The sequence below is a fragment of the Taudactylus pleione genome, unplaced genomic scaffold (genome assembly GCF_031769625.1).
Source record: "Taudactylus pleione unplaced genomic scaffold, aTauple2 ptg000012l, whole genome shotgun sequence".
Classification (NCBI taxonomy): Eukaryota; Metazoa; Chordata; class Amphibia; order Anura; family Myobatrachidae; genus Taudactylus; species Taudactylus pleione.
Window position 1 is genome coordinate 22,690,001 of NW_028284415.1, and position 15,256 is coordinate 22,705,256.

The 15,256-nt window shown below is 51.1% G+C and overlaps 2 protein-coding genes, 2 non-coding genes and 3 pseudogenes across 4 annotated transcripts in view; all 7 read right to left on the minus strand.

The window, feature by feature from the left end:
• Window positions 1-2, minus strand: part of LOC148542608 (U2 spliceosomal RNA) — a 184-nt gene extending 182 nt beyond the window's left edge. Inside the window, exon 1 of the small nuclear RNA XR_015877875.1 lies at window positions 1-2. This exon is cut by the window's left edge and continues 182 nt beyond it. This is a non-coding gene — a small nuclear RNA (U2 spliceosomal RNA).
• LOC148542603 (uncharacterized) overlaps window positions 1-4,809 on the minus strand; it is an 11,968-nt gene extending 7,159 nt beyond the window's left edge. The window contains exons 1-2 of the mRNA XM_088468516.1: window positions 3,915-4,809; window positions 1,747-2,493 (exon numbers count right to left, since the gene is read on the minus strand). Coding sequence (XP_088324642.1) covers window positions 1,747-2,493; window positions 3,915-4,809 — 1,642 coding nt within the window. The remainder of the gene's footprint in view (window positions 1-1,746; window positions 2,494-3,914) is intronic.
• A 959-nt stretch (window positions 4,810-5,768) lies between these two features.
• On the minus strand, window positions 5,769-5,880 carry LOC148542609 (U2 spliceosomal RNA; annotated as a pseudogene).
• Window positions 5,881-7,279: 1,399 nt separating this feature from the next.
• LOC148542610 (U2 spliceosomal RNA) lies at window positions 7,280-7,468 on the minus strand. The gene has a single exon (XR_015877890.1). It is a non-coding gene; the product is annotated as a U2 spliceosomal RNA (small nuclear RNA).
• Window positions 7,469-7,681: 213 nt separating this feature from the next.
• Window positions 7,682-14,870, minus strand: LOC148542611 (uncharacterized). The gene is made up of 3 exons (XM_088468517.1): window positions 13,976-14,870; window positions 11,808-12,554; window positions 7,682-7,815 (listed from the first exon to the last, which is right to left on the minus strand). The coding sequence occupies exons 1-3, from the start codon at window positions 14,868-14,870 to the stop codon at window positions 7,682-7,684; spliced, it is 1,776 nt and encodes a 591-aa protein (XP_088324643.1).
• On the minus strand, window positions 8,416-8,488 carry LOC148542612 (U2 spliceosomal RNA; annotated as a pseudogene).
• On the minus strand, window positions 9,888-10,063 carry LOC148542613 (U2 spliceosomal RNA; annotated as a pseudogene).
• Window positions 14,871-15,256: the final 386 nt, after the last annotated feature.

Genomic DNA, 15,256 nt, shown 5'->3' on the forward strand with positions numbered 1-15,256 from the left:
TTCTTTATTAACATAAAGATGGCAAAAAACATACATAAATCACACATACAAGTGTACTGTGTCGCAGCACAGCCTAAACCCAATACACTATCAAACATAATCAAACATACAATATAATGCATTGCAAAACATATAGCACAAGGCATCCTATACTATACATAATACTTTGCATTATTCATTCACTACTTAGACAAAAACAACAATCAACAAGGTCTATGGGTGTGGAGGGTAGAGGGGAAGGGAGGGGGGAATCACAGAACTGAAGTTTTTATTGAAAGACAGACACATATATGGGAAGGGTAAATAAATAGAAAGACATATCAACAAAACATCAGTCTCTGTGAAAAATGGGGGAAGGGGCCACTGTCCCAGTCCTTGTTGGACAATCAAGCATGGGGGGAGGGGGCAGAAGAAGGGGGGTTTAGTCCTCTTCTTCCTCAGGGCTGTCCATGATGGAATAGTCTCTTAGCAGGCTGTGAATCAGCCTGCGACAGTCCTGGATAGACATCCTCTCCCTCCGCAGAATGAGGCGATTCCTGGCAAGCCACAAAGCGTCCTTAACACAGTTCATAAGGCGCCAGGCCTCCTGGATTGCCCCATAGGTGTGGGTGCCAGGAAACAGTCCGTAAAGTACTGAGTGGTACGAAAGGTTGCTCCTTGGCACACAGTCTTTGAGTTCATTTTCCAGGGCATCTAACAACAACTGTGCATAAGTACAGTCCCAAAACAAGTGCATAGCTGTTTCCTCGTGAGAGATGCACCAGGGGCAATGTCTGTACCTGCACAGGTTACGGGAGTGCATGAATGTCCTTAGGGGCAGACCCCCTTGGATTGCCATCCATGACATGTCCTTGTGTCTATTTGTGAGCCTTTTGGAGGCCACATTGTCCCATACCTGCTTGGCAGTTGCTGAAGGGAGCCCTGGAATAGGCTCCATGACGTCTTTTGCTCTGATGAGCTTGTGGATAGTCTTTGGTTTCCACAAGTCAGGTTTAACTCCCTCCAGTTGGTGCTCCCTCACAAACTTGGACACATCCAGGTAGAACCAGGGAGTGTTCCAGTTGTAAGGGATGGAGCTGTCCCACTTAGCCCAGCCTAGGGCCCTCCAAAGGGGTAGGAGGAAAAAGCGAGACATGGAGTTTCCTGCAGAGTCATTATCAGTCTCACACAAAGTCCTGCGGATACAGTTGCAAACAAAGAAGGCTCGCAGCATGGTGGGGATATCTGGTATTCCCTTTCCACCTTTGAGGGGCTCCTTGTACATAACTGTCCGCTTTACTCTGTCCATCTTGGAGCCCCAGATGAAGTGAAACACTGCCCTTGTGATGGCCCTGCAGACCGTGACCAGAGGTGGCCAGGCCTGCGCTGTGTACTGCAGAACGGGAAGGATCTCGTTGCGCAGTACAAGTGCTTTTCCTTCGATGGTAAGGTCTCTGAGGCTCCACAGTCCAATTTTTTGCCTTACAGTGGCAAGTCTTTCGTCCCAGCACTTCAGGGCCGCACCCTCACCACCAAGCCAGACTCCCAGAATTTTGATGAAGTCCGGCTTGACAGCAAAGGGGAATGGAGCGGAGGATGACAGGTGCCACTGCCCGAACAGCATAGCCTCTGACTTCCCGCAGTTGACTTTTGCCCCTGAAGCTCGGCCGAAGCTCTCGCAGGTCTGGACGAGTGCTGTCACCGAACTCTGGTCAGCGCAGAAGACAGTGACGTCGTCCATGTACAGCGAGCACTTGGCCTCTCTACGGTCTGGACCCGGTGCGATGACCCCTCTGATCTCTGGTTTCCGTCTGATGCATACAGCCAGGAGCTCTATAACACAAACAAAAAGAAGAGGTGAAAGAGGGCAGCCTTGTCTGACCCCAGATAGAATAGGAAAGGGGTCAGTCTTCCAGCCGTTCACCAACACCGAGCTGTGAATATCAAGGTACATCAGGTTAACATACGTGCAAAACATTTCACCAAGCCCAAACCTCTGCAGGACCCTACCCATCAACTCATGTGAGACACGGTCAAAGGCCTTCTCCTGGTCAAGGCTGACCAGAGCCGCATGCACGTTCCGGTCCTTGATGTAATGGACCGTGTCTCTGAGGAGGGCAAGGCTATCTGCAATCCTGCGGCCAGGAATGCCGCAGGTCTGGTCCGGGTGAATGATCTGTCCGATGACAGCCTTCAGCCTGTTGGCAAGTACCTTGGCCAGGATCTTGTAGTCCACGTTCAGGAGAGAGATGGGCCTCCAATTTTTCAGCTCACATCTCTCCCCCTTACGCTTATACAAGATCGTGATCAGTCCCTCCCTCAGTGAAGGAGGCATTTTGCCCTCCACCACCATCTCCTTGTACAGCTCGAGCAGGTCCGGGCCAATGAGGTCCCACAGCGCTACATAGAGCTCTGCTGGGAGACCATCACTGCCCGGGGTCCTGCCCTGCCTAAAGGATTTAGCGGCAGAGTGCAACTCCTCCAACACCAAGGGAGCATCCATGGCTGCTTTACCTGCAGGATCAATAGTGTTAGTGATACCTGACAGGAACTCATCAGCCACAGTACTGTCCGTCGTCTTTGGGGAGTAGAGGTCGCCATAGTAGTCCGTGATGACCTTCATGACGCCCTCCTTCCCCTGCCTGGGAATACCGGTCTCATCTCGCAGCTCAGTCAGGGGCGTGTGGCCAGAGTGGAGTTTCCTGAAAAAGAAAGAGTTACATTTCTCACCCTTCTCCAGGTTCTCCACCTTGGAACGGAAGACGATGCGTCTGGATTCCTCCTCGAAGTGCCCTTTCAGGCTCTTTTTGGTCTCCTCCAGATCATCTCTCACGTCCCAGCCGCACCGTTGGAGGTCCTGCAGGGACTGCAGTTGTCTCTGCAGTCCCTTGAAGTTCCTCTTTCGGTCGCACGCCTGTTGTCTTCCTTTGACCTGAAAGAAACTGCGAATGTTAGCCTTAACATATTCCCACCAATCACTCATGCGTTCAAAATAGCATTTATCATTCTTCCATGTGATGTAGGCATCCTTCAGCTCGGCCAGCACCTCCTCCCTTTCCAGCAGAGCACAGTTCAACTTCCAGGAGCCTGGGCCAGGAGGAAAACCATTGCCCAGGTCTCCTTGGAAGAGAATGGCTCTGTGGTCAGAGAAGAAGCAGGGAACCATAGCATGCCTGTTCTGCTTCACTGCTCTAGAGGTAAACACAAAGTCAATGCGGGAATGCACCGAGCCATCGGGGCGGCTCCACGTGTAATTCACGGAGCCAGCCCCCATGGAGCCCACAGCATCCCGCAGAGAAGCTTCGGTTACCATTTCTATGAGCAGTTTAGATGTCAAATCAAGCTTAGCAGTGTTGCAGGTGCTGCGTCCATCCTCTTCCATGGGGCAGTTGAAATCTCCGGCCATCACTACTGCCCTAGTGGTTGCGAGCTGCAGCCGCAGGGTCTGGAAAAGCTCCAAACGCTCGTTCTTACCAGGGGGTGCATACACACAGATTAGCCTAATAGGCTCACCTGCCCAGGAGCCGTCTACGATAAGCAATCTGCCGCAGACGAGCTCCTGAACAGAATCTAGTGTGAAGAGGCTCCCCCTAATAAGAATGGCGACCCCTGCAGACTTACACTCACCCCCACCAGACCAATAGGACGGACCGTGAGACCACTGCCGGCCCAGATGTCTATAAGACCTGGAAAAAGGAATAGAGCATTCCTGCAACATGTAAACATCACATTTCTGAGTATCTAAAAATGCAAACACAGACTGTCTTCTAAACTTATCCTTAATACTCCTCACATTAATGGTAAAAAGGGAAAAAGACACCATTAGTTGGGAGAAAAAAGGTTAGGACACGGAAAATACATTTAGCTACCACTCTTGTCGGGCGGTGCTTCCTCTTGAACGGTTGCTGGGTCGCCCTGTTGGGGCGGCTGCATACAGCTCTGGATCAGCTGTTCGATTAAGTTGTCAGCATTAAGGTCAGGTACTACCTCCTCCACGAGGCTTTCCACCATCGCCTCCATCTCGTCCTCTAGTGGAAGAGGGTTCTCGACCTGTTCTACCGCCAACTTCTTGGAAGGGTCGGGGTCAGCAGCTGGGCTGTCAAACTCCTTTCGCTTCCTGCTCGACTGTTGAGTGCCTGCAGAGGGTACAAGAGGGGGAAACTCTTCCTCGGAGAGGAGAGAGACAGGGGGGGTGGAAGAGACAGTGGGATGGAGAAGGGAGCGGGAGGGAGAGGGGGGAGGGGTTGTGCCAGCAGTGGGGGTGGGAGTTGCTGTCACAGTGGGAGGAGGGCGTGGGGTAGGATGGGTGGGAAGGGGTGGGGTAGGAAGGGTAGGACGGGTGCGGGGGGGTGGGGTGGGGGTGGAAGGTTTCTTACCCTCCTGGCGCCTCTGCTGGCCTTGTCCAGTCACTGCTGCCACATAGGATTTTGCCCTATTGGGGCAGTCTCTGTAGACATGGTTCACCTCCCCACAGAGGTTGCATGTCTTCTGGGTGGGGCAATCCTTGGTGTCGTGTCCCGCCACCTTGCACTTCTTGCAGGCTGCCACCTTGCAGTCTCTCCCAATGTGGTCCTTCCCACCGCAGGTCTTGCAGATCCGCGGCTGGTCCGGATAACTGAGAAATCCTGCAGATGCGCCCAGGGAGAAGAACTGTGGCAGGTGCACAACTCCATCGGGGCTCCAGTTATCTTTTAGGAGCTTGACGATGACAGCCCACTTGCCTGTCCAGAAGCCATTCCTGTCCAGGATCTTGGAGGGCTCCTTGATCACCGTGCAGAAACGGCCCAGGAAAGTGGCGATGTCCTTGCCAGGCGTGTGTGGGTTCCGCATTGAAACCGTCACCCGCCTCTCCTCTCTTTGAATAGGGCAATTGCCCACAAAGCGAGAGAAAGGGGATTCAGGCCTCGCCGCTTTCACCGCTTCCCAGTACCTCTTGCAGATTGCAATGGAGGCAAAGGTCACATAAAAGATCCCCTTGAGATAGTTCTGTATGCTGAGGGTTTCAGCAGTCGAGAACCCCTGCTCAAGGACCATCTTCTTGCCGAAGGTCTCCGTCGTCATGTCCGGCATCTTTCCTTCCACCTCCTTCAGCTTCATCACGACGGTCTGCCTCATCCAGGGCTCCAAGGCTGGGGTACCCTTGGGCTGGGTCTGGCTGGGCTTCTCGGTGGCTGTTGCTGGAGGGGCGGTGGAGGTGGATGGGACCTGGTCGGGCAGAGCTTCGGCCGGCTTCGGTCCCTTCTTTGCCGCCTTCTTCCTGGCAGAGGTGGCTGGAGCGGAGGCTGAGGCTGGCACCGGGGTGGGGGCAGCTGAGGCCATCTCTCCTGCTTCTTGCCCGGGGTCGAAGTTGGGCTGGAGAAGGGTCTGCGGCGGTCGGAGGTCGGAAGTCGCTTTCGCAGAGGGCAGAGCAAACAAGTCTAACCCAATGCCAGTCGAAGTCCTTCCTCGTCGCGGTCGCAGGGTCTGGTCGCCGCTGGTCGGAGGTCGGGGGACGGCTTCGCAGAGGGCAGAGCAAACAAGTCTAGCCCAATGCTGGTCGAAGTCCTTCCTCGTCGCAGGGTCTGGTCGTCGCTGGTCGGAGGTCGGTTTCACAGAGGGCAGAGCAAACAAGTCTGACCCTCTGCTACTTGTAGTCCTTCCTCGTCGCAGTCGGCAGTCTGGGGGACGCTGGTCGGAGCTTGGCAGTCGCTTCTTCAGAGGGCAGAGCAGCAAGTCTAACCCTCGGCAAGTCGAATCCTTCTTCCTCTCAGCAGTCCTCTTTCAGCTTCCTCGGCCGGTGCAGGTCCAGAAAAAAATGCGGCAGCAAGTCCTCTGGAGCCCGAGTGTAGTCACAGTCCAGTCAGTCAGCACTGATAAGAACAGATACTACACTTGATCTTAGCCAAAAGGCCGAGAAGCGATAACCCATTAAGGGCACGGAAAAAACACGCTCCGTTCTGACCTGACTCACACAATCAAGGAGAATGCTAGAGCAGCCACCAATAATCTATGAAGAGCGGCCTCCTGCTGCTTGCGGCCCTGTCCAAGGTGCTTCCAGCTACTGCAATGACTGACCCACAGCAAGGGCCTTTTTTTTTTTTTTTTTTTTTTTTTTGTTGCCCACCACTTGCCTTTACCATAGCTTAGTTACAAGCAGAAGTGCTCTGGGTTTCTTTCCCATACTCTCTTGCTAGCTGCATGATTTGCATTGGCACCGCCTCCTGCAAACCTCTGCCACACCCACCCAAAAGACGCTTTGCGGCCTTCCTTTCTTCGAGCCGTGTCCCTGCAGTTTATTAGACAGTGTAACCCTTCATTGAAATGCTCAGAAACATTGCTCGGAATGTTCACAGTGTCTACGGAATGTTCAGGAAGAAGAGAATGTTGACAGTCAGAACACAGAATGTTGGTGCATTCTCATTCTAATTTTCAAACAACCAACATTCTACTCTGATGTCAGTGTGTTCTGATGTTTACAAGTATTGCACTTGCTTGCTGAGGTCCATTGGAGGGAGACACAGACCACGAGATGCTTTCTCCAATTGATTGTCCTTGCAAATAGGGACCCAAAAAGGTTTCTTGATGGTCGCACGATGCCGAAAGAGGCACATTTAAACCCGTAACAAAACCATTTATTGGAAACAAATTGCTTGACCAAATGAGCGCCAATTTCAAAAGATTAAGCATAAACCTAGTCTCCCAAATTTCTATGTGGGGACAAAGTTTGCAAAATATTCAAGTTGTCCAAATGAAAAGATGGCCAATTCACGACTGCAAAAGTTCAATCTATCCATGTGCAAAAGTTCAATCTATCCGTGTGGTTGGTTGACACTTCTTGGTGCCAAAAAAGTGAAAAAGAGACGCAAACGAATTCAAAATCTAAATGTGGCATCACCTGGGTGGGTTGGAAAATCAGAGCTCAAACTGTAGCATACGTTCATTATGCAATACGTTCTTTGTGCAATTGATTTCCAAATTACTCTGCAACTCAACTCCAATGATATATAATTTGGGTTCAATCCCAGACATAGGCCTAAATGGAGAAAAACAAATGTAGACACAATAAGGCACCAGACGAGACGACACCAAATAAACAGATCTTGTTTATTTTCAGTAGTTACGTACATAAACCAAATGAAGTGTTAAGAAGTGCCAAAGTGCAAGCAGGTGAGTGCAGGAGGCGCAGCAGGTGGTGGTATTGTCATTTGATTGCATGACGTGCAGACACAGGCAAAAGACTAGTTTGTTGAATCTGTAAGAATGAAACAAAGTGAAACGAAAGAGTTAAATAGTTCTTTTCTATTTTTGGATAACAGTTTAGGAAAGGTGCACCGGTCCTGGAAGTAATGCAATACCAGGTCAATGCGTGGAGTGGACAGAGCAAGCTCTTCTTCCATCTCCCTGTTCTAAAAATCCATTTAATATATGGCCCCCAGATAGGGGGCGTATCAGATATTAAACTGATAAGAACAGATTTTTTTTTTTTTTTTTTTCTTTTTTCAGAAGCCCGAGGTGCAATGGCTTCAAACACCCAGTGGAAAACAGTGCAAAACTGTGCTGGGGGCATAGGACCTTGGACCCTCTCCAAAAGGAGAAGGGCCCCGTTACTCCCCAACTCCTCAGAGCCAAAAGGTCAACTGAGGAGAAAAGGGTCTTCGGATCTCCCCTCGCCGAAGCTTGAGGAGACCCCTTGAGTCCCCGACCCCCGGAGCCAAAAGGCCCCTTAGGGGGCAAGGGTCTTCAGACTTCCCTCCGCCTCACGGCTCGGGGTCGTCCCTTTCTCCCCAGGGTTGGCCGAAGCTTCCCCCTGGGGAACGAACAAAACCTTCAGCCCTCCCCAAAAGGAGAGGGCCATGGCTACAAGGGGAGAGGTGGCCCATAAGGGTCTCACCTAAACCCCATCAAAACACGTGACACAACACACAAATAACATAAAAATGTGTAGTGAAGGTGCAAAAAAAGTGCAAACACACGTGTAAAATAAATAAATAAGACCCCAGCCTTACAGGCCGTGGGAAAAATAAAAATTATCCTTGCCCTAGCCAAAAGGCCGGGGCAAAGGAAAGTGCAGACAGAAGTAGGTGAAGTGCAAGTGCAAAGTGCCGTACTAGTGCAATGGGTGTGACCAATACCCGTGCATTTTCAGGCACCCCTGGCTCTGCCATACCAGGGGCACAGGCACCTCGGGCTTCAGGCTGCTCCCGGCCCTGGCAAGACCAAGTGTTTCTCCGTTCCCTGCCAGGGTACTGGACCAACCACCCTTAAGAGAGTGAGTACTACGCCCCGGCCGTTCTCCGCTCCAACGCAGGGGCCTCCTTCGCCCCCTTTTAGGACAGCGGATACTAGCGCCGAGTGTTTCCCCACTCTCTACCAGGAGTCAGTCCTCCCCCAGCACAGTACTCCACAGGGTTTTTCCCCATTCTCCCCCAGAAGCGACATCCAAACCTCTGGAGGCAGAACAGGTACTCCACCCCATGTTTCCCAAGAACAGATACTACACTTGATCTTAGCCAAAAGGCCGAGAAGCGATAACCCATTAAGGGCACGGAAAAAACACGCTCCGTTCTGACCTGACTCACACAATCAAGGAGAATGCTAGAGCAGCCACCAATAATCTATGAAGAGCGGCCTCCTGCTGCTTGCGGCCCTGTCCAAGGTGCTTCCAGCTACTGCAATGACTGACCCACAGCAAGGGCCTTTTTTTTTTTTTTTTTTTTTTTTTTGTTGCCCACCACTTGCCTTTACCATAGCTTAGTTACAAGCAGAAGTGCTCTGGGTTTCTTTCCCATACTCTCTTGCTAGCTGCATGATTTGCATTGGCACCGCCTCCTGCAAACCTCTGCCACACCCACCCAAAAGACGCTTTGCGGCCTTCCTTTCTTCGAGCCGTGTCCCTGCAGTTTATTAGACAGTGTAACCCTTCATTGAAATGCTCAGAAACATTGCTCGGAATGTTCACAGTGTCTACGGAATGTTCAGGAAGAAGAGAATGTTGACAGTCAGAACACAGAATGTTGGTGCATTCTCATTCTAATTTTCAAACAACCAACATTCTACTCTGATGTCAGTGTGTTCTGATGTTTACAAGTATTGCACTTGCTTGCTGAGGTCCATTGGAGGGAGACACAGACCACGAGATGCTTTCTCCAATTGATTGTCCTTGCAAATAGGGACCCAAAAAGGTTTCTTGATGGTCGCACGATGCCGAAAGAGGCACATTTAAACCCGTAACAAAACCATTTATTGGAAACAAATTGCTTGACCAAATGAGCGCCAATTTCAAAAGATTAAGCATAAACCTAGTCTCCCAAATTTCTATGTGGGGACAAAGTTTGCAAAATATTCAAGTTGTCCAAATGAAAAGATGGCCAATTCACGACTGCAAAAGTTCAATCTATCCATGTGCAAAAGTTCAATCTATCCGTGTGGTTGGTTGACACTTCTTGGTGCCAAAAAAGTGAAAAAGAGACGCAAACGAATTCAAAATCTAAATGTGGCATCACCTGGGTGGGTTGGAAAATCAGAGCTCAAACTGTAGCATACGTTCATTATGCAATACGTTCTTTGTGCAATTGATTTCCAAATTACTCTGCAACTCAACTCCAATGATATATAATTTGGGTTCAATCCCAGACATAGGCCTAAATGGAGAAAAACAAATGTAGACACAATAAGGCACCAGACGAGACGACACCAAATAAACAGATCTTGTTTATTTTCAGTAGTTACGTACATAAACCAAATGAAGTGTTAAGAAGTGCCAAAGTGCAAGCAGGTGAGTGCAGGAGGCGCAGCAGGTGGTGGTATTGTCATTTGATTGCATGACGTGCAGACACAGGCAAAAGACTAGTTTGTTGAATCTGTAAGAATGAAACAAAGTGAAACGAAAGAGTTAAATAGTTCTTTTCTATTTTTGGATAACAGTTTAGGAAAGGTGCACCGGTCCTGGAAGTAATGCAATACCAGGTCAATGCGTGGAGTGGACAGAGCAAGCTCTTCTTCCATCTCCCTGTTCTAAAAATCCATTTAATATATGGCCCCCAGATAGGGGGCGTATCAGATATTAAACTGATAAGAACAGATTTTTTTGATTGAAAAAAGCATTCTTTATTAACATAAAGATGGCAAAAAACATACATAAATCACACATACAAGTGTACTGTGTCGCAGCACAGCCTAAACCCAATACACTATCAAACATAATCAAACATACAATATAATGCATTGCAAAACATATAGCACAAGGCATCCTATACTATACATAATACTTTGCATTATTCATTCACTACTTAAACAAAAACAACAATCAACAAGGTCTATGGGTGTGGAGGGTAGAGGGGAAGGGAGGGGGGAATCACAGAACTGAAGTTTTTATTGAAAGACAGACACATATATGGGAAGGGTAAATAAATAGAAAGACATATCAACAAAACATCAGTCTCTGTGAAAAATGGGGGAAGGGGCCACTGTCCCAGTCCTTGTTGGACAATCAAGCATGGGGGGAGGGGGCAGAAGAAGGGGGGTTTAGTCCTCTTCTTCCTCAGGGCTGTCCATGATGGAATAGTCTCTTAGCAGGCTGTGAATCAGCCTGCGACAGTCCTGGATAGACATCCTCTCCCTCCGCAGAATGAGGCGATTCCTGGCAAGCCACAAAGCGTCCTTAACACAGTTCATAAGGCGCCAGGCCTCCTGGATTGCCCCATAGGTGTGGGTGCCAGGAAACAGTCCGTAAAGTACCGAGTGGTACGAAAGGTTGCTCCTTGGCACACAGTCTTTGAGTTCATTTTCCAGGGCATCTAACAACAACTGTGCATAAGTACAGTCCCAAAACAAGTGCATAGCTGTTTCCTCGTGAGAGATGCACCAGGGGCAATGTCTGTACCTGCACAGGTTACGGGAGTGCATGAATGTCCTTAGGGGCAGACCCCCTTGGATTGCCATCCATGACATGTCCTTGTGTCTATTTGTGAGCCTTTTGGAGGCCACATTGTCCCATACCTGCTTGGCAGTTGCTGAAGGGAGCCCTGGAATAGGCTCCATGACGTCTTTTGCTCTGATGAGCTTGTGGATAGTCTTTGGTTTCCACAAGTCAGGTTTAACTCCCTCCAGTTGGTGCTCCCTCACAAACTTGGACACGTCCAGGTAGAACCAGGGAGTGTTCCAGTTGTAAGGGATGGAGCTGTCCCACTTAGCCCAGCCTAGGGCCCTCCAAAGGGGTAGGAGGAAAAAGCGAGACATGGAGTTTCCTGCAGAGTCATTATCAGTCTCACACAAAGTCCTGCGGATACAGTTGCAAACAAAGAAGGCTCGCAGCATGGTGGGGATATCTGGTATTCCCTTTCCACCTTTGAGGGGCTCCTTGTACATAACTGTCCGCTTTACTCTGTCCATCTTGGAGCCCCAGATGAAGTGAAACACTGCCCTTGTGATGGCCCTGCAGACCGTGACCAGAGGTGGCCAGGCCTGCGCTGTGTACTGCAGAACGGGAAGGATCTCGTTGCGCAGTACAAGTGCTTTTCCTTCGATGGTAAGGTCTCTGAGGCTCCACAGTCCAATTTTTTGCCTTACAGTGGCAAGTCTTTCGTCCCAGCACTTCAGGGCCGCACCTTCACCACCAAGCCAGACTCCCAGAATTTTGATGAAGTCCGGCTTGACAGCAAAGGGGAATGGAGCGGAGGATGACAGGTGCCACTGCCCGAACAGCATAGCCTCTGACTTCCCGCAGTTGACTTTTGCCCCTGAAGCTCGGCCGAAGCTCTCGCAGGTCTGGACGAGTGCTGTCACCGAACTCTGGTCAGCGCAGAAGACAGTGACGTCGTCCATGTACAGCGAGCACTTGGCCTCTCTACGGTCTGGACCCGGTGCGATGACCCCTCTGATCTCTGGTTTCCGTCTGATGCATACAGCCAGGAGCTCTATAACACAAACAAAAAGAAGAGGTGAAAGAGGGCAGCCTTGTCTGACCCCAGATAGAATAGGAAAGGGGTCAGTCTTCCAGCCGTTCACCAACACCGAGCTGTGAATATCAAGGTACATCAGGTTAACATACGTGCAAAACATTTCACCAAGCCCAAACCTCTGCAGGACCCTACCCATCAACTCATGTGAGACACGGTCAAAGGCCTTCTCCTGGTCAAGGCTGACCAGAGCCGCATGCACGTTCCGGTCCTTGATGTAATGGACCGTGTCTCTGAGGAGGGCAAGGCTATCTGCAATCCTGCGGCCAGGAATGCCGCAGGTCTGGTCCGGGTGAATGATCTGTCCGATGACAGCCTTCAGCCTGTTGGCAAGTACCTTGGCCAGGATCTTGTAGTCCACGTTCAGGAGAGAGATGGGCCTCCAATTTTTCAGCTCACATCTCTCCCCCTTACGCTTATACAAGATCGTGATCAGTCCCTCCCTCAGTGAAGGAGGCATTTTGCCCTCCACCACCATCTCCTTGTACAGCTCGAGCAGGTCCGGGCCAATGAGGTCCCACAGCGCTACATAGAGCTCTGCTGGGAGACCATCACTGCCCGGGGTCCTGCCCTGCCTAAAGGATTTAGCGGCAGAGTGCAACTCCTCCAACACCAAGGGAGCATCCATGGCTGCTTTACCTGCAGGATCAATAGTGTTAGTGATACCTGACAGGAACTCATCAGCCACAGTACTGTCCGTCGTCTTTGGGGAGTAGAGGTCGCCATAGTAGTCCGTGATGACCTTCATGACGCCCTCCTTCCCCTGCCTGGGAATACCGGTCTCATCTCGCAGCTCAGTCAGGGGCGTGTGGCCAGAGTGGAGTTTCCTGAAAAAGAAAGAGTTACATTTCTCACCCTTCTCCAGGTTCTCCACCTTGGAACGGAAGACGATGCGTCTGGATTCCTCCTCGAAGTGCCCTTTCAGGCTCTTTTTGGTCTCCTCCAGATCATCTCTCACGTCCCAGCCGCACCGTTGGAGGTCCTGCAGGGACTGCAGTTGTCTCTGCAGTCCCTTGAAGTTCCTCTTTCGGTCGCACGCCTGTTGTCTTCCTTTGACCTGAAAGAAACTGCGAATGTTAGCCTTAACATATTCCCACCAATCACTCATGCATTCAAAATAGCATTTATCATTCTTCCATGTGATGTAGGCATCCTTCAGCTCGGCCAGCACCTCCTCCCTTTCCAGCAGAGCACAGTTCAACTTCCAGGAGCCTGGGCCAGGAGGAAAACCATTGCCCAGGTCTCCTTGGAAGAGAATGGCTCTGTGGTCAGAGAAGAAGCAGGGAACCATAGCATGCCTGTTCTGCTTCACTGCTCTAGAGGTAAACACAAAGTCAATGCGGGAATGCACCGAGCCATCGGGGCGGCTCCACGTGTAATTCACGGAGCCAGCCCCCATGGAGCCCACAGCATCCCGCAGAGAAGCTTCGGTTACCATTTCTATGAGCAGTTTAGATGTCAAATCAAGCTTAGCAGTGTTGCAGGTGCTGCGTCCATCCTCTTCCATGGGGCAGTTGAAATCTCCGGCCATCACTACTGCCCTAGTGGTTGCGAGCTGCAGCCGCAGGGTCTGGAAAAGCTCCAAACGCTCGTTCTTACCAGGGGGTGCATACACACAGATTAGCCTAATAGGCTCACCTGCCCAGGAGCCGTCTACGATAAGCAATCTGCCGCAGACGAGCTCCTGAACAGAATCTAGTGTGAAGAGGCTCCCCCTAATAAGAATGGCGACCCCTGCAGACTTACACTCACCCCCACCAGACCAATAGGACGGACCGTGAGACCACTGCCGGCCCAGATGTCTATAAGACCTGGAAAAAGGAATAGAGCATTCCTGCAACATGTAAACATCACATTTCTGAGTATCTAAAAATGCAAACACAGACTGTCTTCTAAACTTATCCTTAATACTCCTCACATTAATGGTAAAAAGGGAAAAAGACACCATTAGTTGGGAGAAAAAAGGTTAGAACACGGAAAATACATTTAGCTACCACTCTTGTCGGGCGGTGCTTCCTCTTGAACGGTTGCTGGGTCGCCCTGTTGGGGCGGCTGCATACAGCTCTGGATCAGCTGTTCGATTAAGTTGTCAGCATTAAGGTCAGGTACTACCTCCTCCACGAGGCTTTCCACCATCGCCTCCATCTCGTCCTCTAGTGGAAGAGGGTTCTCGACCTGTTCTACCGCCAACTTCTTGGAAGGGTCGGGGTCAGCAGCTGGGCTGTCAAACTCCTTTCGCTTCCTGCTCGACTGTTGAGTGCCTGCAGAGGGTACAAGAGGGGGAAACTCTTCCTCGGAGAGGAGAGAGACAGGGGGGGTGGAAGAGACAGTGGGATGGAGAAGGGAGCGGGAGGGAGAGGGGGGAGGGGTTGTGCCAGCAGTGGGGGTGGGAGTTGCTGTCACAGTGGGAGGAGGGCGTGGGGTAGGATGGGTGGGAAGGGGTGGGGTAGGAAGGGTAGGACGGGTGCGGGGGGGTGGGGTGGGGGTGGAAGGTTTCTTACCCTCCTGGCGCCTCTGCTGGCCTTGTCCAGTCACTGCTGCCACATAGGATTTTGCCCTATTGGGGCAGTCTCTGTAGACATGGTTCACCTCCCCACAGAGGTTGCATGTCTTCTGGGTGGGGCAATCCTTGGTGTCGTGTCCCGCCACCTTGCACTTCTTGCAGGCTGCCACCTTGCAGTCTCTCCCAATGTGGTCCTTCCCACCGCAGGTCTTGCAGATCCGCGGCTGGTCCGGATAACTGAGAAATCCTGCAGATGCGCCCAGGGAGAAGAACTGTGGCAGGTGCACAACTCCATCGGGGCTCCAGTTATCTTTTAGGAGCTTGACGATGACAGCCCACTTGCCTGTCCAGAAGCCATTCCTGTCCAGGATCTTGGAGGGCTCCTTGATCACCGTGCAGAAACGGCCCAGGAAAGTGGCGATGTCCTTGCCAGGCGTGTGTGGGTTCCGCATTGAAACCGTCACCCGCCTCTCCTCTCTTTGAATAGGGCAATTGCCCACAAAGCGAGAGAAAGGGGATTCAGGCCTCGCCGCTTTCACCGCTTCCCAGTACCTCTTGCAGATTGCAATGGAGGCAAAGGTCACATAAAAGATCCCCTTGAGATAGTTCTGTATGCTGAGGGTTTCAGCAGTCGAGAACCCCTGCTCAAGGACCATCTTCTTGCCGAAGGTCTCCGTCGTCATGTCCGGCATCTTTCCTTCCACCTCCTTCAGCTTCATCACGACGGTCTGCCTCATCCAGGGCTCCAAGGCTGGGGTACCCTTGGGCTGGGTCTGGCTGGGCTTCTCGGTGGCTGTTGCTGGAGGGGCGGTGGAGGTGGATGGGACCTGGTCGGGCA

What these genes read in the sequence shown, in the direction of transcription:
- LOC148542611 (XM_088468517.1), bottom strand. Translation starts at nt 14,870, where the DNA reads ATGCGGAACCCACACACGCCTGGCAAGGACATCGCCACTTTCCTGGGC. An exon ending in CGAACAGCTGATCCAGAGCT is followed by an intron (nt 12,555 to 13,975) that starts GTATGCAGCCGC and finishes TTGATCCTGCAG; the next exon opens with GTAAAGCAGCCATGGATGCT. An exon ending in CATCGCACCGGGTCCAGACC is followed by an intron (nt 7,816 to 11,807) that starts GTAGAGAGGCCA and finishes CTCCCCTTGTAG; the next exon opens with CCATGGCCCTCTCCTTTTGG.